Source organism: Dasypus novemcinctus, chromosome 26, assembly GCF_030445035.2.
Source record: "Dasypus novemcinctus isolate mDasNov1 chromosome 26, mDasNov1.1.hap2, whole genome shotgun sequence".
NCBI classification, from domain to species: domain Eukaryota; kingdom Metazoa; phylum Chordata; class Mammalia; order Cingulata; family Dasypodidae; genus Dasypus; species Dasypus novemcinctus.
Window position 1 is genome coordinate 40,044,474 of NC_080698.1, and position 26,324 is coordinate 40,070,797.

At 37.9% G+C, this 26,324-nt stretch overlaps 1 protein-coding gene across 18 annotated transcripts in view; it reads left to right on the forward strand.

Annotated features, from left to right (window-relative positions):
• CNTN4 (contactin 4) overlaps window positions 1-26,324 on the forward strand; it is a 936,745-nt gene that overhangs the window by 447,504 nt on the left and 462,917 nt on the right. For all 18 annotated transcript variants that reach the window (XM_058288376.2, XM_058288377.2, XM_058288387.2 and 15 more), the window contains one exon: window positions 10,265-10,406. In XM_058288376.2, coding sequence (XP_058144359.1) covers window positions 10,352-10,406 — 55 coding nt within the window. In that variant the 5' untranslated portion in view covers window positions 10,265-10,351. The remainder of the gene's footprint in view (window positions 1-10,264; window positions 10,407-26,324) is intronic.

Sequence of the window (26,324 nt, forward strand, 5' to 3'; positions counted from 1 at the left end):
TAGAAGCTCTGAAAGTCATCCGGTTCTTGCCACTTTAGATCGGACACCTAATATATTAGGTATTAGAGTGCTTTGTGCTTACCTTTAACTCTTCTTTAGTTTAGGTGATTAAAAAATGCCTGTTGCTGTCTGTATGTGCAACATGCTTCATTAACAGTGATTTATTTGGGAGTTTAGCAGAATTGGCACTTTGCAGCACACCAGTGGGTAGATGGAAAGCAAACGTGAGATGATTGCTAAGAAATCCTTCTTTCCTCCTTTGACAGTAGGAAAGTTGGCAAAGTTTACTTCACTGTACCCAGAAAGCAAGGCTGGGAGTGGGGGTCTCTGGGCAGTGTCATTTCCCCCAAGTTCCCACAATCCACCTCCTGCAATACTCAGGAGGGAACGCATATATGCTTCCTGCAGCCACTGCCTCTTGAAGCCAGATGCTACCACTGCTTGCCCATCTTGTTTTCCCAACTATTTTACCTATTTAATGCTCAACGCTTTCTAGCTGAAACAAATTACAGATTTTCTCTCATATTCCTTTCAACAAACCTATATATCACTGTCAGATTTCCAAAGAGGAAAGTGAGACTAATAGAGGTTAAAGAACTTGCCCAAGGTAAATAGCTAAGTAGTAGAGCTGGAGTTTTAAACTTGGCTGTGGAATTCTAAAGCAAATGATCTCAACCACTATAGGGAAGGTAAATAAATTTTATTTTACTTGCAAAGTTGATTGATTTTGTCGTGTCTACTTGAACTGCTAGCTTGAGAAGATTCTGGGACTGCCCTTGGGCTAAGCAGGGAAGAATGCCATAATCAGTTAGCATTGCTTTCCATAGGTATGGGAGGGAGGAATGCAAGCACCACGGTGCCCCTGTTTGGAGCTATAATCTATTTTTCTTGTTCTTTTTGTATGAGAGAGCAATGATATGGGAATGACATTATAAAGGAAAGTTGAAACACTTGAGAAGATTCAGTACAAGAAGTAAAAACTGTATATTCTGTATACATGCCAATAACCTGCTATTCTGATAAGCCTCCACATAAGTATTTGGGAGAATTTCAACAGTATGGTTAAATATCCATACTCTGGAGTCAAGAGTTCAGGGTTCATTTTTGGGATGATGGAAATATTCTACATCTTGATGGTACTGTTGTTACATGACAGTATAGGTTTTTGAAATCTCATCGAATTGTACACACAAAAAAGGATGAAAGTATATGTAAAATATTCTTTAGTAAACTTAGGGAGTGGGCGGGAGGGGGGCAGAATTCAAATCCTATCTCCATTTCTTATCAACACTAACCAAAGGCTACCCTACTTAAACCAACAATAGTATTGTTGTCTACCTTAAAGAGTTGTTTTGCTAGTTTTGACTTTTTTTTATTTATTAGAGAGACTAGGTTTACAGAACAATCATGTATAAAATACAGGATTCCAATATAGCACCCTATTATTACCACCTTGCATTGGTATGGCATATTTATTACAGTTGAAGAAAGCACATATTTATAATTGTACTATTAACTGTATTTCATGGTTTAACTTAGGGTTCACTGTTTTTTGTAGTATAGTTCCATGGATTTTTTTTTCCTTCTGTTACCATATATGTAATCTAACATTACAGAGTTGTTTTAAAGATTATATGAGTTAATACTTAATGCAGATACTAGTACATAGTGTTTTGTAATTATTAATCTATTATTTCCCCAGTTATTTTATATTGTATTCTTTTATTATGTTGCCTCAACATTTTAGTAGTTGAATCACACATCCTTTTATGCTTTTATTAACTACCTGTGCTATACTGAAAGTCTACAAACATAAAAGCTTCATATGTATGCATAATTGTGTATAAAACCATAGCTTTGAATACATAGCTTTTATTTTCAATTAAATGTTAGAAAGCTAGAGCCATGTTTGTTTGTTTTCTAACTAAATTTAAAAGTGTCCAGTATCCATGTAAGTCTGAAATAAAATATTTATTAAAACTGATGGACTACATTGTATGTTTGAACTTTCTGAAAAGATTAGATATGGTAGAATGTGATAAACATAGAAATGTAAGCAAAGAAAGAGGACAGAAAAAGGAAAGCAGTATATTCTTAGGTCAGCTGGAATATAATTAACCAAATTAAATGATATAACTGAATTTGAGCAACAGTGGAATATGTGTGTGTGTATGTTTCCTTGTGTACGTCCATCTATGTTTGGACGTAATAATGTAAGACAGCTGAATTATCATCATCCATAAAAGAAACTAATGCATAAGAAGGAAATTCAGTATATATTAATAAACAGTAATATAAGCATTTTTGGTTAATATTGAGATACATACCAGAAAAATAGCTTGTTGTTCCTGGAAGCAGTTTCCTCAGGAGGATGGGAATGATTGTTAAAGCTGCTTTCATGTAGGACTACCATAAAGCAAAACTAAATAAAACTTTAAAAATAGCACAGTAACTTGTTATTTAGTGGAAATTGTGGATAGCAAATGCCTTTTTCTGGGCTGGGATTAAATTTCCAGCAACAGGTATTAATAATAGGGTGGTATATGGGAATCATGTATTTTATGCATTATTATCTGTAAACCTACAACTTCTCCAATTAAAAAAAAATCCACTAACAACATTGTATGTATAATTTAAAAGTAATGCATCTCAAACAACTTCAATAGAATGGGAGACTATGCCTGGGAGATTGTCAGATGATTCGGATAGTTCTGGTGATGACAAAAGCATAGTGGCTACCATTAATTGAACTATTGGAATAGCTTCCAACTATACAATCTTTTTCTGACAGAAATGGTGGAAAACACAGTTCAAGGATTATTAGAAGCAGTCTGGTTCAACTTCATCTTTTTTACAGAAGAAGATACCTGCCCAGCTAGTAAATTATGCTCTAAGCCTGGAACCCACGCATTCTGGACCTCAATCCAGTGATTTTTTTTTTTTCAAAGCCACACTATCATTATTGGAATTTCAGCAATATTTTTAAAGTGTTCTCAGTAGCAAAGTAGGTACAACATCAAAGTAGAACACAATTTTATAAGGAGAATGTGTACTGAGACAGTAGTAGTGGATATATGCTCTAAAGAACATTTATAAAATATTTTCCATAATTAGACTGTATAACTCCAGAGGCTTATGGACTGAGTAAAAGATATCCATCAGGAACTGAAATGAAGCGACATTGGCTACTGGACTTTGGTTCCAAAAGATTTCTGCCTAATGTAATTATTTTTATTTCTAGCTTAAACGCCAGAAGTGGCAGGCAATTTTTTGCGTAAAAAATCATTTAAAAAGGAGAGGGGTGGGAATTGCCCACCTTAGCCTACTTTCCCATCATTCCCCAAGGTTCTCTCTATTGTGGAGTTATGATGAAAGCAGGGTCCAAATTCACCATTGGGTGGGTCAGTTAGGGTTGAACAAAGAATTCCATTTTATCCATATCTGTGTCTTGGCACAGTTTCCCAAATGCATTATCCAGGCTCTTTATATCTTCCTATTTTGCATTGTTCACTTTACAATTTTAGATGCTTGGGACAAGAAAGCCAGTATGAAAAACCAAGCTGCAAACATTTTCACCATTCTTTACAGGCTATTTATTGCAATCTCCAATGAAGTAGGGAATTAGGACTAGAAAAAAAATTTGTCCCTTCTAGTAGATAGAATAAAATGCTGATAGAAGGAGAAAATCTAGTAAATTAATTTGATTAGCTGATATGATATGAATTTTCATTATTCAAGAACCTGTAAGCCAGCCTTTATAACTATAGGAAGTATAGATTATCTGTACTATTCATTTGATATATATACTAAGTTGCATAGTCAGTAATCCATTTTACGGAGCTGAATTGTCTTGTCCTTGTGGCCAGAGTCCTTGACCTATAGCTCTTTGCATGCTGCATATGAATAATGGGCGCTCAATAAATACCTTTTGACTGACTGAACATTAAGATTTGATTGACTGCCATTTTCTCTTGAAATGATTGGCACGTTGCTTTCTGAGGAAGCCGGTTTTCTCTCTTTCATTTTTGTTCACTGCTTCCCGGCCATTGTGCTTTACTGTACCCCTCATTAGCTAACTGTAGAGTTAGAAAAAGCTCCATTCTACAATTGGGAACTGTGGATAATCCTATTTAAAATTCCTGCCTTAAGAATGACAGGACTCTAAATAATGATTAGCAAGAAAACAGTGTTCAAGTTGTTCTTACACTTATGCCCATGCTGTCACGAGAAGATTTATCAGTTAACACCAGTGAAAAGTAGATCCTTCTGACAAGGCATTGGCTCTGAAACCTGTACTTTATTTTCTGTTAGGAATATTGTACAGATTCTGCACTTTTGCTTATGGCATCTGCCTTCACTCCTGCAGAAGGACAACTTGGAAAGCAGAGTAGGGAGAAGGGAATCACCATCAGAACTGCCAGACATTAAAAGATAGTTACTGGGGAGCGGCTGTAGCTCAGTGGTGGAGCACCTGCTTCCCATATACAGGGTCCTGAGTTCAATCTCCAGTACCTCCTGGAGGGGGGAGAGAAACAGTTACTTTAACAGGCCTCCCCGTTGGCCCCTGGAGAGCTAACAGTTGGGGCAACCAATCAGAACAGTAAACAGCTGAGGCCCTTCCCCCACATTAGGAAAGGGGAGGAGGAAAGGTCTTAAAAGGCCTGACCTGGGATCCCGTGTATGCATCTTACCCTGGAGCACACCCACAACCCATGTCTTGGGTTGTGTACTTATCTCATTTCTGATTTTCTTGTTTCTTAATGAACTCTTTATTGCCTACCTTCCCCCCCCCATAAAAAAAAAACACAGTTACTTTATTTATATTTCTGTCTCTAGTAGAAAAGAATTCTGTACTTTAGTATGAAGATAACATTTTGAATATTAGTTCTCTTGACTTCTAGATGCCTGCCTTTGGATAAGTTCCACAGCTTCTCATATTCTGATTTCCAATGCTATAAATTTAGAGAATGGTAATGCCTGAATTGTCAGGTTGTTATGAAGGTTAAGTGTGAAGCGAATGTACAAGCACATAGTAGGTCCACAAAAATGTTAGTTGCATTTATTCTTTCATATAAGTACCAAATATTTATTGACTGCCTACTCTGTACCAGCATATATAATGATTAAACAAAGATCCCTACCCTCAAGAAGCCTAATATCTGGAGGGGGAAGGGGATTGGAATCTGAGTCTAAATAATAAAGATAAATAACATTCACCTTCACAGTACTCTTGTTAGAAAGATAGGTTTCATGGTAAAATCCCCAACCTTTAGACAAAGAAATATATTTACAGAGATTAAGTGGTTTTCCCAAAGTCCAGTAACATGGCAAAACCAAGAAAAACTCACTGTGCTTGACTTTAAGTCCAGTATTTTCTCACCCTATCTTGCTGCCATAAGGCTTTGAAAATTTGTTATGTATTGGAAATATACTGAGAGAATAGCTTAATTGGTTGATGACCAGAGAAGAATTCTAAGGAGAAAACTAGATATTCTGCACCTCTGGGGATTTCCTTCAAAGCAGATCCACCAAAAAGAAAATGCAGTTTGTTAGGTGTGTCGCCTGTTTAAAGTCATTCCCACTCTCCTCCTAGCCTTCAGACCCGGGTCCAGACTCAATTATGCCTTCACAGCTGTTTGAGGAACAGGTCCCTAACTTACCTCTCCAACCTTTTTTCCTTTCATCCCCTGTCTCCAACCTCAGACTGTGCTGTGCAGTCAGGTACTTTAGTAATTCATAATCTGTTCAGGTTGTAACTGGAATTGTACTCTCTCTCTCCCTGCAGGACCGACTACCCAACAGCCCCCTTCCCAAGATTCCAGGACAGTAATAGGAGAGCTGGTCATGCAGCCAGGCAGAGCTGGATCAAATTCTGGTCCTGCCACTTAATAGGCAAATACCTTAACCTAAGTCTCAATTACTTTATTTGCACAATGAGAATAACGTTATGACTCTCCCAGGGTGGTTCTAAAAATTGAATGTAAAGTATTTTACTCATTCAAAAATATTTGCTGAGCACTTGCTACGTACCCTGCACTGTTCTAAGTGCTGAGATTACTATGATAAATAAATAAAGCCTTGCTTGTATGGAGTTTACATTCTCAGACAGAGAGACATGGTAAACAATCAATAAGGGGAAAAATGGTAGCTGCTAAGTGCCAGGCTTGTGCCAGGATCTGGGCTCAGTGCCTTCCATACATTTGCACTAATCCTTACAATAGCCCTGGAAAATAGGTATTATTGCAGTTTTTATAGAGCAGCCACACAGTGGGAGAATGGGCGATTCAGGGGTAGAGTCCCAGTCTGAGATGGCAGGCTTTGCTCCTTTCATTATCTTCCATTGCTGCCCCTTGAACACTCTCTAAGTTCCCACCGCTTCATGCCTGTGTGTTTTCCTTGTCATTGGGCGTAGACTGCCCTTCCTCCCTCTTACTTATCCTTTAAGATTTAGTTCACGCTGTTAGCCCCTTTGAAGAGCTTTCTTGAAACTCTGTCTCCCACCTGCAGGCTCAGTCAGATGATGCTCTTTTGCTCCCTTCACACCTTGTTCCTAATAACCTTATTACACAGATTGCACTGAATTATAATTACTGGCTTATTTGTCTCTCTCACCACAAAAACTGTGAGCTCCTTGAGGACAAGGTCTGAGCCTCCCTCACCTCTGCAAACCCAATGCCCAGCACTGTTCCTATGCTGTAATAAGCACATTCATCTGTTGAATTGAATGAGAACTATTTGGAAATCAGCAGAAAATGCCAAGTAGGGAGATAGCTTTGCAAGGTGATACCATAAATCTTTTCAATTTTGCTTTAGTTTTAAAATAGAGACTTTGGTATCAGGATTTGCCTATGCATCCTTCAAAACCAGGAATCTTAAGAGAAAACAGAATCATGCCTTTGTCCTAAGCAATTTATTCTGAGGTCTTCAGTATAACTTAGCATCAGAATTATTTGAAGGGTTGGCAGAGATTTTTCCTGAGGAGGAAGGTATCAAAATATCCTTTCGGATTCTCAGTTATTCATCTTCTTCTGGGTTAGCTGAAGAAGGTAACCAATTCCTGTTTCATGTAAATCCCCATCCTAGGATTTACGAGTCTGTTTCTTGGGCAAGGTCACAAAGTTAGTGCTGAGTACACTACCTTTGCTACAGCTACTTTAGGAAAAACCAGAGAAAGCTCACAACTGCAAAGAAGATCTATTACCACCATAACTCCTGGCTTATCCAGCAGATTTCTTTCTGGTTCTGACAATAAAACCCAAGTCACAAACCTTTTTGTCCTGCCCCACAGTCCCAAAGAGGATCATCATCTTCAGATCCCCTCAGAAAACCTGGTGCTTTGGTTACTACAACACACTAGATGAATTCTGTCAACAACCCCATTATTTCTGGGTCTCAAAAGTGAACGCAACCTAATGTAAATAAATGCTGATAAGGCCCTCAAATTTCTTCATCAGTAAAAATCCACAGTTTTCAACATAACATGCACTGTAAATAGCATCTTATCGTGAATTAAATCTTTATTGTGTAATTGGATACATTTCCTAAGCTAATTTTAATTGCTTCAAGAAACTGCTTAACATTGTAGATCAATCCTGAGGTCTGTGATGACATTTCCCTCACAAAATTAATTATTAATACCCTGATCATTTGCTTAAGACATTAATAGTTTTCATTGATCAGCACATCCTGTTTATCTAAAATGGCCTAATCACCATGCATGTCAGAAGATTATCTGAACATATCCAATTAGGGATGCTGCCCCTTTAGAGCCACGTCAGCAGATCAGAAGTTAAGGGTTTCTTTTGTCTTCGCAGTGTATTAAGTCTGGGTTTATCAGAAACTGAACTATTTAAGGGCATAGAAGAAAGGCAATTTCTCTAATGATGGGTCTTCACTTTCTATCAGCTTCCTGGTGAACTCAGTGACCATGCATTATAAATTTATGATAAGAGCCCTTGATTAACTAGCTTGGATTGTGGCATGTTTTTATGTGAGCCTATTTTTATGTGAGCCTATATACACTCACAGTGATTTCCTATCAATGGGATAGAGATGAGAAGCACCAAGTCATTACTGGCTTACAAATACTGGGGCTACAATTATAATATCTGTCATTTGTATGGTAATTTGCAGTTTTCAAAGTCGTTTTCTTTACTTAATCAGGAGGTGTCTCTTGGAAAAACTTTGAGAAGGAGGCAGAGGAGGGTGACATACCTAAGACCCTTCATCTAAATACTGCCAGAACTGTAAATAGAACGCAAGTCTCCATGCTCCTTCCCTAGAATTCTCACTTATTTGATTGACGGATCAATAGGCAGCCTCCTGCTCCTCTTTCAAATCCCAGTAGGAACGCAACTCCTTTATGAAGTTTCCCAGGCTAGAAAGTTTCCTCCTACCTTAATAATGGCATATTGCTTTGCAATTATATGCAATTGTGGGTAACTACCCCCACTGGAGTATGAGATCCTTGAGGATAGAAATTGTATCTTATTCATTTTAGTTTGTCTAGTGTCTCACATAGTATTTGAAAAGCAGAAGGTGTTCTAAATATCCATAAATTCATGCCTGGCTGGCAGGATGAATAGGAGAAGGGGTGGATGGATGAGAGGAAGCACTGAGATAACTGTATTTTACTAAGGTCGTGTTGTAAACCTTCAGCTTTTGAGGGCAATTGAGTTGTGTTGGCTCATGCAGTGTTAAAATTTTTTAAAAAATGATTTCTAGTATTCAGAACTTGGGAAATTTAAAAATATAATATTTCAACTTTTTTAATGCAAAAAACTTTTAATTGAAATAATTTAAAAAATTTTTAGACATTGTGTCTTTCATCAGTGTAAGATCTGTTGTCTTGTATGTACAGTGACATTTTCTTCCATATATTCCCCCAGTATCCTATTTCTTTCGTTTTATCTTCAAAGAAGCTTTAGGTTACAGAAAAGTCACATAGAGAATATAGGGGATTCCCATATACACAACATCCTCCCTGTTTTCTGTTCGGCCCTATTAATAAGATTTTATATCCAGATGGTACATTTGTTAAAATTGATGTAAAGTATTGAAGCATTGCTACTAACCGTGGTCAGTGGTTTATATTATGGTTTACATTTTAGCCCATACACTTTTATAGGTTTTGATGAAATTTAAAATGGCCTGTGTCCATTATTGCAAGATCATGCAGAATAATTCTTTGTTCTTATTTTTTTTTTCTTTCTTTATTTTTATTTAAATGTTACATTATAAAAATATGAGTCCCCATATACCCCCCACTCCCCTCACCCCATTCCTCCCACATCAACAACCTCTTTCATCATCATGACACATTCATTGTGTTTGGTGAACACATTTTGGAGCACTGCTGCACCACATGGATAGTGGTTTACACTAAACTACAATGTAAACTACAGTGTAAATCAACTTCTTTTTATTAAGTTGTGGATACTCTTGCAACCTGGGCCCTTGCCTGCACATCAGTAATCAATGTGAGCTGAGTTGCACCAGCTCCCTTCCAACATGGCAGACACATGCTCTCCAGGGCAGCCCAGAGGCTGCTGCCTGCCTCATTCCTGGGTGGCCTTCTTTTGAGCATCTGGTACACAGAACAGGTGACCTTTCTTTTTACTACCAAATACCTTTGTTTCAAGAGTCCCGGCTAATTGGAGAATGACTGTTCTTCATCGCGCTCTGCACATATTGGAATGAAACTAGTAGACAGCTACTCATAATGGGTAGGATTTCTTTCAGTAGGCACTGGAGCGGCACGTTTTTATTGCATTTTAGAAATGAAACTTGGAGCCTAGGGAGAAAGGCATTTGAATTGATCAAGGTAGTTATAATCTTCCCACACCTACCTCCATACTAACTAATTGGGAATTTCTACTTAGGTCCACCAATGTACACACTAGCTGTCTTGTTCAGTGGCAGTTCCTCCATATTCACTTTTTGTGGTGGATTATTATTTGGAAAATAAGTAAGAACAGGGATTGGAGACTACGAGACTGGGAGGGACCTTGGAAAACATGGACCATTCCTGGCCTTCGAGTTGGTTCCTGCCTGGTCGGACCTGGCTCCAATGCCTACCCAAGCACCATGTGGAAGAAAAGAACAGGAGGTTTATTTGCTTTGTGGGCATATTCCACATGCTTGTCTCTCCTTCTCCTTCAATAGTACTTTTCATGACATTTATTTATATTCAGGTAAGGATAAATTTGCAAGGACCACAAGGAGTATTCCCAAATCTCATTGTTACATCTCTTCTTTCCCACAGATTAAAGGTTGTGCAAAACTTAAAAGAAGCAGCGATTCTATTCACTTGTTATTGAACTTGAAACTCCTTTGACCTCGGAAACTGACGATGAGGTTGCCATGGGAACTGCTGGTACTGCAATCATTCATGTTGTGCCTTGCAGGTAGAGTGTCATTTTAAAACTTTTTGATTTAGAAATGCCACTGTATTTCACACTAATTCAAAAGTGGGCCCTCACTTCAGAAGGCAATGATAAAATCTTAAGAGTGCATGCTACTATGACTAGCATTTGCTGTGACACAGTTGAATATACCTTCCTGATGGTCTTTTAGGAGCTCTTTTCATGGTGTTGTATCCAAAGGTAGACACTGATGTTTCCCTTGTCTGTCTGGTCCTTTTGGAGTCATTTGAACCATTATTTAGTTTGAAAATTGTTATTTTTTGCCCATCCCAGTGCTCAATTGCACAGAGATATTGGGCAATAAAACCAATATAGTCTGGAGTATTGCTATTTTGATGTCAGTAGATGGAAGTTTATCTGAGCAGCTCTTGCAATATCATTGTTGCTTTCTCTTCATCTTTTGATACTGACTCTCTCTTTCGTTTTTATGCACCTGTAGTTTAGTATAAGCCAAAAAGCAAAAAAATTGGTGATTTTACCATACACTCATGATCAGCTACTAGGAAAAGACTGTCAAAGGTTTAGACACTCTGTTTGTTACTTTCTCAGTTTTCTGGAAGATGTGAGCCTAATAGTCGACCTATATAATTCAAGTGGTCTCCATGTTGGGATACTGGGGATTTTTCCAGATCTTTTAGAGCTGAGTCTAGTTGACCTACTTCATTATTCAGAGTGTGATGTCCAAGAAGAATACCTGGAATATATTTGCATTTTTTTTTTTTGAGTATTCAAGTTGTTTAGTTTTGATACATATGTTAACACAACAGCAACAAGACAGAACATTTCTCCTACCCTCAATTCCCTTTCTAGTTAATCTCCCCTCCCATGAGAGTTATGGTCATGGCCGATGGGGTTAACTACCAGGGCAGATGGCCCCTCTTTGGAAATGGTGTTTATGTGATGAATCTGGACTCAGATGGGATCTCCCTTCATAAGACTTTCATGCTAATGTGCTGGAGGTGCAGTTAATGTTGGGGTTTAAGATATATTTAGGGGATTTGAATCTCTGGACTGACAATGTGATAGCCAGGTCCTGAGCCTCAACAGACTCCAGCACCTACAATCTGATTTATTGGACTTACCACACTCAGCTAAGATGGAGTTGAAGAAGGACAATCACCACACCATGGAGCCTAGAGTGATTACAACTGAAAATGGGAGGATTGCATCCAGCATCCATGTGGAATCTGAGCCTCCTCTTGACATAGAGGTGCAATGGACACAACCAATCCAATGTCCACATAGAAGAGGTGATATTTGCATTTTTACAGCATGAAACAAAAATCGCTTTTGGATTACTATTGCTTTGATTCATGTATTCATTCAAATAATATTATCGAATATCTTGCAATGAGCCATCTCTGTGCTAGTATCTGGTTATATAATCTTGAGTAAAGTAGATAGTTATGGCTTTCTTAGAGCACTATTAGCTGAGATAACTGACAGCATGTTTAGCCAATTATTAGCAAGTCTTATAAAACTAAAGGTAGTAATGGTGGTACTAATATCTATAGATCACTTAGTCCATGCCAATACTTGATGTACCGTATCTCATTTCATTCTCCCAAACCACCTAGGAGGTAGATATTTATTATTTATTTTACTCTTATTACTATTTTTAGTATTATTAAAAGAGGCATCAAGAAACTGAGATACCTATCCAAGGTCACCAGACCAATAAGTGGTAAAGCTAAGATTCAAATTTAAGCAACTAACTCCAAAACCCTTTGAATTGGCCATCATACAATAGTCTTTTTGTTGTCTTGTCAGTTTGGCCAGTTCATGGCTGTAAATTTATTCTTGAAATTTTGTTATCTCATTGCTTTCATGTTTTTCTAAATATAAGCTCTTGTTCACTTAAAAATCTTAAAATATTCTACCTTCGAATTGTGAACTTTTTGCCTTAGTTGAGTTTACAATATAGTCACCATTCCCTGATCACAGGGTTTTATCATCCAGCCATCTATTTTATTTTATTTTATTTTTATTTTTATTTTTTAAAGATTTATTTGCTCCCCTTTCTCATCAGGTCAGAACTGAAAACGTCTTGCCAGAGATAATGCCCTGGCTCTAGTGTGGTAGTTGCTTTTCTCTGGCTTTTGTATTCATCTTTCCCCTCCTGACAGGACTAGTCTAAGACTTTCTGGCTTGGAATTTCCATAACGAGTCTGGGATAAAAAACATCCTTAAACCATAATGCAGCAACTCAATTTCTCAATATTTGACTACAGCCATGTGTTTGTTTACTCCCAATGTGCTGAGTAGATATCAAGAAAGTAAATGGTTGAAATCAAGGAAACCATTCATCTCCAATTATGTTTTGAAAACTTGGAGTATTCACCTAAGGTGTAACCTGTATCATTTTATTCATTTAACTTTTTGTAAGGAATCGGTAAATTGATTGTTTTTGTAAGAATTTTTTGTGAACTATTTTGCATGGCATTAATATTCCCTTGCCATATGCCTCCTTCAGTGTAGGTGAAGTCAGGCTTTAATTAATGTTTTTGTTTTCTTGCCATTTGTCTTGATTTCATTAATTTACATAGCACTCAACACTCTGAATTTTGAACAGATTACTTTTAACTGCTTTAACTGCTCATCTTTTTCCTTTTGTGTAACTTTTTCCTATACTTCCTTTGTCTCAGTTTTAGATTTCTTGGGGGGAATTCCAGCAAGGAAATACTGGTCTAATTAATAATAATAATTAATGAGTTTCAAATATGCCTTTTCCTAATTTTTATCCAAAGAAGCTAGAGGATATAAATGTTTAAGCATTATAAGGTCTGCTGATTTTTAAGAGCATTTATTAATAATTTTTGGTAAAATGAAATATTCTCCTATTTTGTCAAATGCTAAACTCGGCCTCAGGCAAAAATTTTAAAAATATTTAAAAAAATAAAAAGACTGCTGAGGCCAATAGACTGAAAATTCAATCTGTATAAATGGGCAAATTATTATTCTCTCACCTAACAAATTTAAACCACAATTCACAAAACCCTATTACTAAATGAGTTGAGAAGCTGACAAATTGGTAGAGCATTCCTTAAAAAGCAAAAGTGACCCCAATAATACAATAGGGAATGCTAGTGACTGTGGAAAACTAGAGAAAATATGCCCATGAGGACACCACCCAGTTCCTAGTACAGTTGCCGGGTTTCTTGCTTTTATGAGATTTTTTTTTTTTGCAGAAGCTGAATTTTTGCAGAAATTCATGTTTTTAAAAATATAAAATGTAAAAATATAAAAAATGCAAAAACGCCTGCAGGCTAGGTGCAGCTCCTAGTCCATTACTTTGCCAACTGTAAACATTTGTTTTTTTCCTTTGATAACATACATGATGCTGAGCACACCTCAACCTTAGGGTCTTTGTGCTGGCTGTTCCTTTTGCCTAGAATGCTTTGCCCTAATTGTCCACATGCCTTGCCCTCTGCTTTCTCTGAATCTGTGTTCAAATGCTACCTAATTGGTGAGGTTTTTCCTGGCCACAGTAATTAAAATAGCAATATTTTCTTCAATAAATATTCCCTACTCCCCTTACTGATTTATTTTTCTCTAGCGCTCTTATCAGCATCTTAATAACTAACTATATATCCACGTATTTTTATACTAAATGTCTCTCCCCACTAGATTGTAATGAATGAACACTGAATGCTGGAGAGGCGTGAGAGAAAGCAGGTCTCTGATACAAAGGTCTCCTATGGACACAAGCATGCTGATATTCACCTTTGTGTCATCTCTGATTTTCAGCGAACTAGCCACAAACAAGGTTAATCCATACAGAATTTTCAAAAAAAGGTTTAAATATCTAAAGTCTTAAAATATGCCTTGAACTCTATTTCAGAAAGTTTGGTTGCAACATCCCACACCCCCTCACCCATTTCTGACCTCAGCTGACAGCTGAGGTGGACTGTACCCTCTCTAGACTTTAATGCCTCAAGACTTTCTGAAATCACAAGCAAGTGGGACTATGTGAAATTCCTCAACCAATGTGGGGTAGGAATCAGTGGATAAGTGTCCCAGTCTCCTGTCATTTGGAAGGACAATTCTTAGGCACATTCTTCAAAGTTCCTTGTAAGTCCCCAGCAGGACTTGAGTTTCTCCATAGAAGCTCACTCTAGCTTTTTCTTTTTCCTTCTCTTGCTTACCACACTTCTTCACCCTTGCTCCCTGGGATCACCTCCCAAGTAAACTAACTTCTCCAAGTCATGCTCTCAGGCTCTGAGTTTGGAGGAGTCGAAACCAAGGACATGCACTCAACAGCGAATAGAAGAAAAGCAGCCCATTATTGGTCATGTCAGTAATTAAGAAGAAACCAGATTGGAAACATAGCTTTGACAGAGTTTACTAAAGAGTCGACTTTATATGTAAATCCATATACATATATGCATGCATATACTGACATGAATACATGTACATATACCTCTATATAGTCAGGACTGTAAACATTTTCTAGGTTCTACAACTTGATAGTTTTAATATCAACTGGCTGTATGGTTGTTGAGCAAGCATTTCGCCTTTCTGGGATTCAGTTTACTCTTCTGTACAATGTGGGGTTGACCAAATGGTCTCCAAGTCCTTCTCAACTCTAAAAAAGCACATTTCTCTCTGTGTACATTGAGAGGCAGATATGTGTGCTGATAGGGTTAGAACTAAGGCTGAGATTTTATTCAACTAATAGATTTCAGATAGGTCATATGCCTTACCATGTGTTACTAATTCTGTTCACAGTGGCAGAATTTGAAAGAGAATAAAATGGCTGGCCCATATGTTCATATGTAGCACAAGGAGTAAAGACATTTAAAACCCTCTGTGAATGACAGCAAAAATGTGCTTTTGGTGTATTCTCAGTTGATCTTGTTTTCAGGGAGGCTAAATTTACTCCTATCTCTGTGGCGCAGTTTACCAGATTAAACAATTACCTCTTTTTGAGAAAGTGCATCCTTTCCAAATGCAAGCATTTTGTCGATTTGTTCGCAGCATCTGGAGATAGGAAGTAGGGAAAGGTCCTATATAATTTAAGGCAGACACACTCTGGGATTGGTGAGTGTTTGCAAAAACTGGAGCAACGAGGAGCCCTGGCTTGATTAGTCAACCACTGGAAAGCAATTATAATATATCATAGTAAAAATTGAAAATGAAAGACCAATACCTATAATCAAAGCACATGGAGAGAATGCTCATTGTGATCTTCCCAAAGTGTTCCAGGGTCAGGAAGTCTGTTATCACTAAAACTGAAGTAGGTTGTCTATTGTCTTGGCTTAATTTAGGGCCTGAGAACACAAACGCAATAGGAGTTCCCAAGTATTTGTTCATGTTGATGATAGCTCTTGATGCACACAATCTTTCCACTTAATCATAACACTCCAGAAAAACTTAGATTCACTACTAAAGTTTTTTTCCATTCTTCATAATACCCATATACCAGGATAGAGAGAACACAGAATTCAGTTACATTGCTTGGCCTCACAGTGCAGGTAGGTACAATATTTCAATTCCCAATTCTCTCCTATTTTTGTCCCAGAACAAACAGAAAAACAGACAACATTGAAATAATTCACAGTTCTGAACAGATTTTATACTTAGTACTGTATCTGTTCTTGCAAAAGTTGTAAGTATTCAATTAAGATCAAAAGAGAGTTGAGTAAATGTCAGTTTTCATAGTTACTGCAAAGCATAGTCCTGTAGTGACCTCTTATTTTATTGTTTCTCTTTCTAAGAAAATGCCTTGTCAACACATTTACAGTTATATGGGCTGAAGCCAAAGAATGAATTTTCTATTTCCCTTAGGCTCTTTTATAACCATGGCCATGAATTGAAGCCAAAAGTGGTAGAAAGAGTTAGCAAGAAGTGAGCTAATTACCAGATTAAATAGCAGGGATTTCAGTGATGAAAACTCTGGAAAAGAATGGGGAGAAAAAGCACAAATAATAATAAACTGCAAATGGAAAACTCCTCTTCAATATCAATTAAAGTATTTAAATGCATTTCATGATGGGTATTAGCTAATAATGAAGATGCTCAAGTAAATAGAAATATGAGCATGAGTAACATAGACTCTTTGGTGCCATATCCTTCCCTTCTCCACTTCTGTGTTTCCCTTGGTGATTTTGATCGAATATCATCTATCTGAAGAGCAGTGTTAGATAAGGCAGTGGCCCCCTTCTTGACTAATAATACCCTTCATTTGTTTAGCACTTATTAGTCTATAAAATGTTTGCTAAATGGTCTGTTTCATAAGCTGTTAGGGGCTACAGACAACTCCAAGAATAATATTAAAAATAAAAAGCACTGAGCATTTGTGTCAGATTCTTTTTTTTTTTTAAAGATTTATTTATTTATTTATTTAATTCCCCTCCCCTCCCTCCGTTGTCTGTTCTCTGTGTCTTTTTGCTGCGTCTTCTTTCTTTGTCCGCTTCTGTTGTCGTCAGTGGCACGGAAAGTGTGGGCGGCGCCATTCCTCGGCACTGGGCGGCTCTCCTTATGGGGCGCACTCCTTGCGCGTGGGGCTCCCCTACGCGGGGACACCCCTATGTGGCACAGCACTCCTTGTGCACATCAGCACTGCGCATGGGCCAGCTCCACACGGGTCAAAGAGGCCCGGGGTTTGAACCGCGGACCTCCCATGTGGTAGACAGACGCCCTAACCACTGGGCCAAAGTCCGTTTCCCTGTGTCAGATTCTTGACTACACTGTCCCACTTAAATCTCACAGCAGCCTCTGGGAGATATTATCTGCATTTTATACATGAGAATTTTTCTAACTCGCCTAAAGAAGCAGAGTTTGCACATGTCCAAGGCTGCATTTGAACTCAGTTCTATCCAGCTCCAAAGCCTACCCTTCTATTGTATTTTGCGGTCTTATCAGCATATAGAATCTGTTCTTATGGGGCTTACCATCTTGCAAAATCTTATTAGCCAATGATTCTCAAAATGTGGTTCATTATCTACTGAGGCAGAACCTCTGGAGGTGTGGTGCAGCAGTCTGTGTCCTAACATGCCCTCCAGGAGACTCAGATACTCTCAAAAGCTTTTGAACCACACTAAATGCTCTTGAGAAGCAAGTAAGGCAGAAATTGTAATTACATATGAGAACCTGTGGGGTATGTGACTTGTTCAACTTTATATTGCTACCATCAGTGGCAAAGCTGAAACCCAAGGATTCAGATTCATAATCCAGTGGGTTCAGTTTTTTTCCCTAGTTATATATACTACCTTTGTATAAACATCGTGCCTTTCAAAGCACCTTGTTGAATACCTAATGGTATAAAGGAAGGGTTTTTATGATGAAAAGGTGTCCTGAGTATTAAAATAATTTGATTTTTCTATGAAGCTTCGTTTCACTGCCTTTGAACCACAGACAGGTGGGATATTGACCTGTACCCTGTATCTGTTTTATGATGCAGTAAGAGAGGAAAAAGATATTATTCCTTTTTTAAAAGGGAAATAGAATTATATGGCAGAATCTCTAGTAAGTAGAAAATAAAAGAAAAACATCCCCTGAGCCTACAGAGTACAATTATTTATCATTTTGGTAAACAATAATATACACGTTATTAGGTATGAATTCTGTGCTTAGAGAGGTTTTTGTTTTTGTTTTTAAGTTTTCATATTTAGCAAACTCCTTAGTGGATTGCTGGTTGTTTTGTGTCTTCTCAGAGTAATCAAGAATACTTTCCCTTAAGGAAGATAGCAGATTATTTTGTTGTAGAAGGAATTGATTCCAATAATTCTCACCCCTTCAGATCAGAATTAACTACTTATTTTTAAGGTTATTATTTCCAAAACAAGGTTTGAAGCTGACACAACAAGGGCTCCTCTAAAGACTTAAAAATTCTGCTAAAATTAGGCAGGTGTGGGAAGCGTATTTGGCCCAATGGATAGGGTGTCCACCTACCAAGTGGGGTCCAAGTTTCAAACCCAAGGCCTCCTGACCCGTGTGCTGAGCTGGCCCACGTGCAGTGCTGATGCGCACAAGGAGTGTTGAGCCACACCAGGGTGTCCGCTGCTTAGGGGAGTCCCACGTGCAAGGAGTGCACCCCGTAAGGAGAGCTCCCCAGTGCGAAAAAAGTGCAGCCTGCCCAGGAATGGTACCGCATACACGGAGAGCTGATACAGCAAGATGACCCAACAAAAAGAGTTAGGGATTCCAGGTGCCACTGACAAGAATACAGGCAGACACAGAAGAACACACAGTGAATGGACACAGAGAGCAGACAAGGAGCGGGGTAGGGGAAGGGGAGAGAAATAAAAATAAATAAGTCTAAAAAAAATTTTTGGCAGGTGTAAGTACTGATAACTTGAAATGTGGCCAGTCCAAACTGAGGTACCAAAATCTCTATTAATCTCCTAGGGCTGCCAAACAGATCACCACGAACCTGGTGCTTAGAACAACCTGGGGAAACGGACTTTGGCCCAGTGGTTAGGGCGTCCGTCTACCACATGGGAGGGCCGCGGTTCAAGCCCCGGGCCTCCTTGACCCATGTGGAGCTGGCCATGCGCAGTGCTGATGAGCGCAAGGAGTGCCCTGCCACACAAGGGTGTCCCCCGCGTGGGGGAGCCCCACGCGCAAGGAGTGCGCCCGTGAGGAAAGCCGCCCAGCATGAAAAGAAAGAGCAGCCTGCCCAGGAATGGCGCCGCCCACACTTCCCTTGCCGCTGACGACAACAGAAGCGGACAAAGAAACAAGACGCAGCAAATAGACACCAAGAACAGACAACCAGGGGAGGGGGGGGGATTAAATAAATAAATAAATCTTTAAAAAAAAAAAAAAAAAAAACAACCTAAACTCTCTCTCTCTGAATTCTGGAGACTGGTAGTCTGAAATCAGGGTGTCGCTAGGGTCATGCTCTGTCTGAAGGCTCTAGGGAAGATCCCTTTCTTTCTTGCTCCAGTGTCCAGTGGCTGCCAGCAGATCATGGCATGCCTTGGCTTACAAATGAGCCACTGTCATCTCTGTGTCTGTTTCCATGTGGCCTTTTTCTCTGTGTCTATGCCTCTGCCCTCCGACATTAAGGGCTTAGTACAAAAAAAAGGAATGTGAAATATTTCATCAATAATTTTTATGCTGATTATATTTTGAAATGATAATACTTTGGATATATTGGGTTAAATAAAACATTTTAAAATAATTTTGCCTGTTTCTTTTTACTTTCTTTTAATGTGGGTACTAGAAAATTTTAAATTACTTATGTGCTTTATTGTATTCCTGTTAGAAAGTGCTGCCTTAGAAGATAATGGAGCGGACCCCATGAATCTTAAATAAGAAATAATTCCCTTTTTCTTGTCTTTGCACAAGTAGAAATCGAGGCTAGTAACCCTGAGCTTCACTGGGAAGTTCATTAGGGGACAAGTGTGGACCTCAGTGAGACTATATCATAAGTTACTGTCTTGTTGCAGCCTGTAGTAGAAAAGAGTGTGGTCCTGGGACTGGGACAAATGTGGATTCAAAAACTGTTTGTCTACCACCGACTGACTGTATAATCTTGGGGAAATTGTTTAGCATAGTGCTTGGATTAGAATCAGGGCTTAATGATCGTGTTCCATACAGTCAATTATTAATAATAAAAGAGCATGCCTTGCTGCCCCCTATCACTGAGCCCAAAAAAAGGTAAAACACTTCTATCTATTTACCTTCAGTGGATCCTGAATTGCATGGCATGAAGAAAGAAGAAAGAAAAGAGTGGGAATGGGGGAAAAGGGAAAGTGCCAGAAGTCAGGCATGCCAGAGATAACCATTAGCTTCTGGTCTCTCAGGTATAAAATCCCATGGGAAAGGTCAAACATGGCGGTGGCCTGTGATATATTTCACTTATAGATATAGATATATAGATATAGATATGGCATTTAAATTAATTTCTTTGTAATTTGTTGAAGTGTAACTTGGATTTTCAGATTAAAATGAAGTAGAGAGGTGACTTATTAAATTGCCTTTACATGTGTGTGAAAAAAGTCAAATTAATGCAGGAATAAATATACTCAGAATTTAGATGTAAGAGACAAAATTAAAGAACAAATTTTTATCATTACTTTAATTTCAAAACATATACATTTTTCATAAACCAAAGGCATTTTTAGAAAATACAAATTAAAAAATGCAGTACTAAAAATAGCATTTGAAATACTGAAAGAAAATTCTATACTAAATTCTGAACTAAAAATATGTTAATTTTTTTGTCACATTTGATACTGTGTTCAATTTATTCTCACTCTAGAGTATGGCTGGAATGAAGGCTATCTTTTAACATTAGAAAATAATAAAAATTTTAAAAAACAAAAGGGAAAAAAGTGGTGGTGGTTTATTTTGTTGTAAAGTTGACTAAGAGAGGGACAATTCACACCCTCCTTCACAGGTAAAGAAGGAAGAAGAAAACAGAATTGATGGATAGTTTTCTTACCTAATATTTCTAAGGATAATTCTGTATCTTGCTCTCTATGTAGCCACATAGACACTAATATATATATAAGCTTTTTTTTTTCATTTTTGCTTAGTCTATTGGGCAATCTATTGATATTAGAATTAGAGAATTTTAGAAGCAGACAAGATTACTCTATTCCTCACCTAATATTTTATCATTGATTAGGCATAATTATTTTACCTGACTTTTCATGTTTCTTAATACTACAACATGACTTAGGGTCCCAGGCAAACTTTATTCATGATAGTGAAAATAATGTTGATTACTGTCCTTCTCCTTCCCTTCTGCCAGATGCCTTAAATACACTATGTAGTTTTTACCAGGCTCAGAGCAGCCCTCATATGGCCAATACCATCACCTCTGCATTATAGATGGAACAACTAATCAGGTTAAGTGGCTAAAAGTCATGCAGGTACAGATTCACTTACACCAGACATCTTCCTTCCCTGCTGTCCTGGTCAACATCAGCATCAGACCTTATATAATGTTGCTTCTAGAGTCTCTCTTTTATAGTTTTGCTTTCCCTTTTCCACTGCTTGTTTAGCTGCCATCATCAGCTCCCTCCCTAGTTATTAGTTTGCTGCATTATTGAGGAGAAAACCAGATTAAACTGTATGGATAAGTTGCCTCCCAAAGTTGCTTTACCTCTTGTATGTATCCACAGTATAGTAATTTCTGCTTTATTTCTAAGGAGACATCTTTTCCCTCACCCTGCTACATTCATCTCCCTTTGTAATTCATCTCCCAAGGTAATTGTTTTCTCCCCAGTCCCTGTGGTAATATCATTCTTTTTCCCTCTGACCTGCTCTAGATATATTCTGTCTCTTTCCTTCCTTCATCCATTGCTTTCTCACTCTAATTATATCTTAGCTTAGAATACAGATTTAAAGCTATTGATATTTTCTTTAAACACCCTTCAAACTCTAGCTATTCACCCCCCTCTAACTTAAAATGAGTAAAGTTTTAATTTATTTGTTTCAAACTCACTAAGCTGATATACTTACTCATATACTAACATATGGTCTGTTCTTCATATGTACTATCTTCCATGTTTCTTTCAAAGGAGGGTGTGGAGTCCTCTAAAAAATCTTGCCCATAGAAAAAATTTAAGTGCCCCCTTCAACTCCTGAGAATTGTGATAGTTCAAAGAATAAAGTCAAACCAAAATAAATTCACATCTCTTTCTAGCAAAAAACAAATAGTAAAGGTGTAACAGTATTTGTCTGGGTCAACAGTATTTGCCAGAATTTGATATGATATCCTCTATCAAATTTTACTGAGATGTTATGAACTACTGATAAGATGGGTGAATATGAGAGTCACACACAAGTGATCTTTAAAAATAAAAATTGCTAAGAGAATTTGAATTCTCCCCTATCCTTCTTTATTTCAGCAGAGTTGTGGACACCCAGTTTTGAGAATGCACTCCTCCCCAGTGGTGTGATATTTGAAGAAAAACTGGTTTTAATATAATGTTAAACTAGAAAATAAAGTCAATTTTAAAGTTGGTCCCCTAGATTTCTTGTATTTCCCTAATGATTCCAACAACTTGCTCTGCTCAGTTGCATTTAAGATGGGGGAAAGGTAGAGGGAGATTGTCAATTAATTGAATTTTATAATTTTATATGGATGCACTTTAGCTAAACTTATCCTCAAATAATAAGCTAACTAATTAAAATGCTATAAAAAGCAAATAAGGAACTGGTTTTGCCCGCTGATTGGAAATCACTTTTGAATTTTAGACTTTCCTTTTTATGATTTATTTGTAATAGAAAAGTGAGGAGTCAGGAACCATATTTACCACTTCCTGTTTTTATGATCTTGGGCAAACCACTCTCACATACAGGACCTTAGATTCTGCATAAGTAAAATAATGGGATGGAGTACAATTGCGCTTTCTAGGTCAGTGTCTCCCAAAATCTGGTTGTCATCTATTGCTATCCAATCTGGGCACGCCCTGTGTTATTAGTCACTTCACCTATTTCATTAACTCAATTCTTTACCTCAAGGAACTTTATGACAACAGTATCACTTTTTTTATGAATAAAAATTAGCCATAAAAATAAATAGTATAGAAACAAATGTTATTAAAACTCAGCTTGTCCTCAAAAAACTCTGATTCCAAACCCTGATATTTCTCTCTTAAAAAAAAAAGAGTGTAACATTTTAGATATGTTTTAAAGATAAACTGGCACCCACTGAGTAGTCCTCTTTTAATCAGAAGGACTGAAAGAATTTAAAGAGGAATCATCTTATTAAGTGAGCAATACTATTTAATGATGTCTCTGTACCATCTTAAAAATTCTCACGTGCCAGTGTTAAGCATCCCACATTTTGGAAAACGTGAACATAGAGGGATGATATCTTCCATTCCTAAAAAAACAGATGTTGTCTTGCCTCAGTGTGAAGTATCAGATGCACCTCAAAAACACTGATTCAGATGAATAATTTTTACCTGGGGGATTATTTTTCATATATGTAAATATTTGTAGTACTTTTCACCCTGTGTATCATGCAAAATATATGGTATAAATCACTTGTGGGTTTAGACATGTAGAAATACCATATCTTCTATGATTCAATTTACCGATGTGCAAAGGGTATAGCCTGTCTTATTATTTCCCTCTGTTCATCCAGAATATCACACAGAGAGACATAAAGGAGACAGATGAACCCCCAAACTGGATTCCTGGAAACAGACAGTCTGGTATACAATGACTTTAGCACATGGTATTTTGACAGAATACTGAGTAGCTGAGGAAATCATACTGTGAGATTTAACACGGAAACAATTCTTAAAATCTTAGGGAGCCCAGTTGGCTCTTACAAACATAACTTAAGTGTTTCCTTGGTTTCAGTACCTTATTTTTTATTTTTCTTTGAAGAGGATCTGTTGAAGTGCAATTCTGTTTCTGTTTTTAAACTTCCGTTGCTATTATAATAATATGTCCTGTGTTTCAAAAAAGTATGTGTCTTGGAATATAATTCCTCCTTAGACAGTTTTACAAAACTCACTGCTTCTCCCCACAAAGATAATGTCTAAATTATGGAGGTATTAAAAGAGTCCTAGGGTCCTTCTCTTTTTTTTCTCTCTCCAAAACTCCAGTTCTACATGTAAAGCCTATTTTTTTTCCTGAAACAAACATAAATTTAAATGTTTACCCATGAAATTTCAGTTCATAGATTGAATGAATTACAAATAGCCAAAATATTACTAAATGCCCTGAGAGTCCTTAGAGTATATTGACTGCTAAGGAAGGTAAAATATTAGATCCCACAACTTCTGTTACAGTAGAAAACTGGGAACCTACAATGGTACTGTTTAGCATGTGAGCTGCTCATTGAGCAAAGGATGGGAAAAGCTATTAGCCATGACTTTTCTGTGAATAGACATCAGCAGAGACTAGAAAAAAGTAAGGATTTATATGCTCAAATCCTAATAAAATTGGTTAATATATCTGCTTTATGTCGACTAGTTCAACATAGTATTTTAGACTTCTTCACTATATGAAAGCTAGTGTTCAATACTTTTTTTGAAGATTTTATTCTTTGCATTGTTTGCAACAGGTGTTTTCTGGGTACTTATTTATTTATGGTAAATGTGTGTATCCCAGAAAAAAGGTGTTCTTAATTTTAATTCATTCCTGTGGGTGTGAACCCATTGTAAATAGAACCTCTTGTTTGTAGATATGGTGTGGCTACCTGAGTCAGGATGGGTTTTAATCTCATTACTGGAGACCTTATAGAAGGTGCCAGAAGCTGCAAGTTAGTGGAACCCAGATGAGTAAGGAGAGAACTTTTCAAAATGTGATGGGAAAGCCTAGGAACTGAAGAACTGACAAGAACACTACCAACCCTCGGAAGAAGCAAGCCTTCAGCCTCTGAAACTGTGAGGCAATAAATCCTCATTGTTTAAGCCATCCCATTGTGTAGTATTTGTCAGCAGAAGGGAAACTAAGACACTGCTTAAGACAAAATACCAGGAAACTGACTTGGCCCAGTGGTTAGGGCGTCCGTCTACCACATGGGAGGTCTGCAGTTCAAACCCTGGGCCTCCCTGACCCGTGTGGAGCTGGCCCACGCACAGTGCTGGTGCATGCAAGGAGTGCCCTGCCATGCAGGGGTGTCCCTCGCATAGGGGAGCCCCACGCGCAAGGAGTGCACCCCATAAGGAGAGCTGCCCAGCGCGAAAGAAAGTGCAGCCTACCTAAGAATGGCACGGCCCACACAGAGAGCTGACACAACAAGATGACGCAACAAAAAGAGACGCAGATTCCCTTGCAGCTGACAACAACAGAAGCAGACAAAGAAACAAGATGCAGCAAATAGACACAGAGAACAGACAACCAGGGTTGGGGGGGGGAGAAATAAATAAATCTTAAAAAAAAAAAAGACAAAATACCACTGTGAGGAGACAGAAGGATCTGACACAATCTGTGCCCTCAAGGAACTTACTCTAGGAGTGATGATAAAAAACATATGTGCTTTCCAAGGCAGATGATTCCAAGTGTATCTCTCCAACCTAAGTCCTCTCCTGACCTCCAGATACTGATAGCCAAATGTCTTCCTGTTTGCTTCAACTTTGATCTCTGTTTTTCTTCCTTCAGTTGTCCCTATCCCAAAAATTTGTACCTCTCTGTACCTGGATACATAAGAGGAAAATATAAGACTGCTCCTTACTAATCTAGTTTTCTCATATACGTTATTTGCTGCATCAATACCTAATATTGATTCTTAAAGAAAAAAATCTAGATTCAATCCATGTATTGGCCACCCACTCTGCCTAATGCATTACTCAAAACCTAGCAGCACAATAAAATAAGAAACATTTATTATCTCTCCAGGTTTTTGTGGGTCAGGGATTTGAGAGCAGCGTAGCTGTGGGGTTCTGACATAGGGTCCTTTAGGAAATTACAGTCAGATGCCACCTGGGACTACAGTCTCTGAAAGATTGACTGGGGCTGAAGGATCTACTTTCAAGTTCTCTCAGTCATGTGGCTGGCAAGTTCATGATGGCTGTTGGTGGGAGGTCGTAGCTCCTCACCCCATGGGCCTTCCAGATGTCTGCTTGAATATAGCCATGACATGGCCTCTGGCTTCCACCACAGCAAATGACCCAGAGGGCAAGAGTAAGCCAAACTCCTCATCTCAGAAGTCACAACTGTCATTTCTACCACATTCTTTATTAGAAGAGAATCACTAGGTCCTTTTCATATTCAAGGGACGGGAATTAAGGCCTATCTTTTGGAAGCAGGCATATCAAAGAATATGTGGACATAATTAAAAACCACAATCTACTTTGGTTCATTTTGTATGCCTTCATACTTTACCAGACTATTATCACTGTTTACCTGTGTTATTGTGGAATACTTCTAACTTGTATTTTTCTTGCCCTATTTTATTCTTCATGATTTCTAATCTATTCTTCATATAGCAGCTAAATACTCATTGAAAAACATAAATCATATTATTCTTTTAAGAACTTT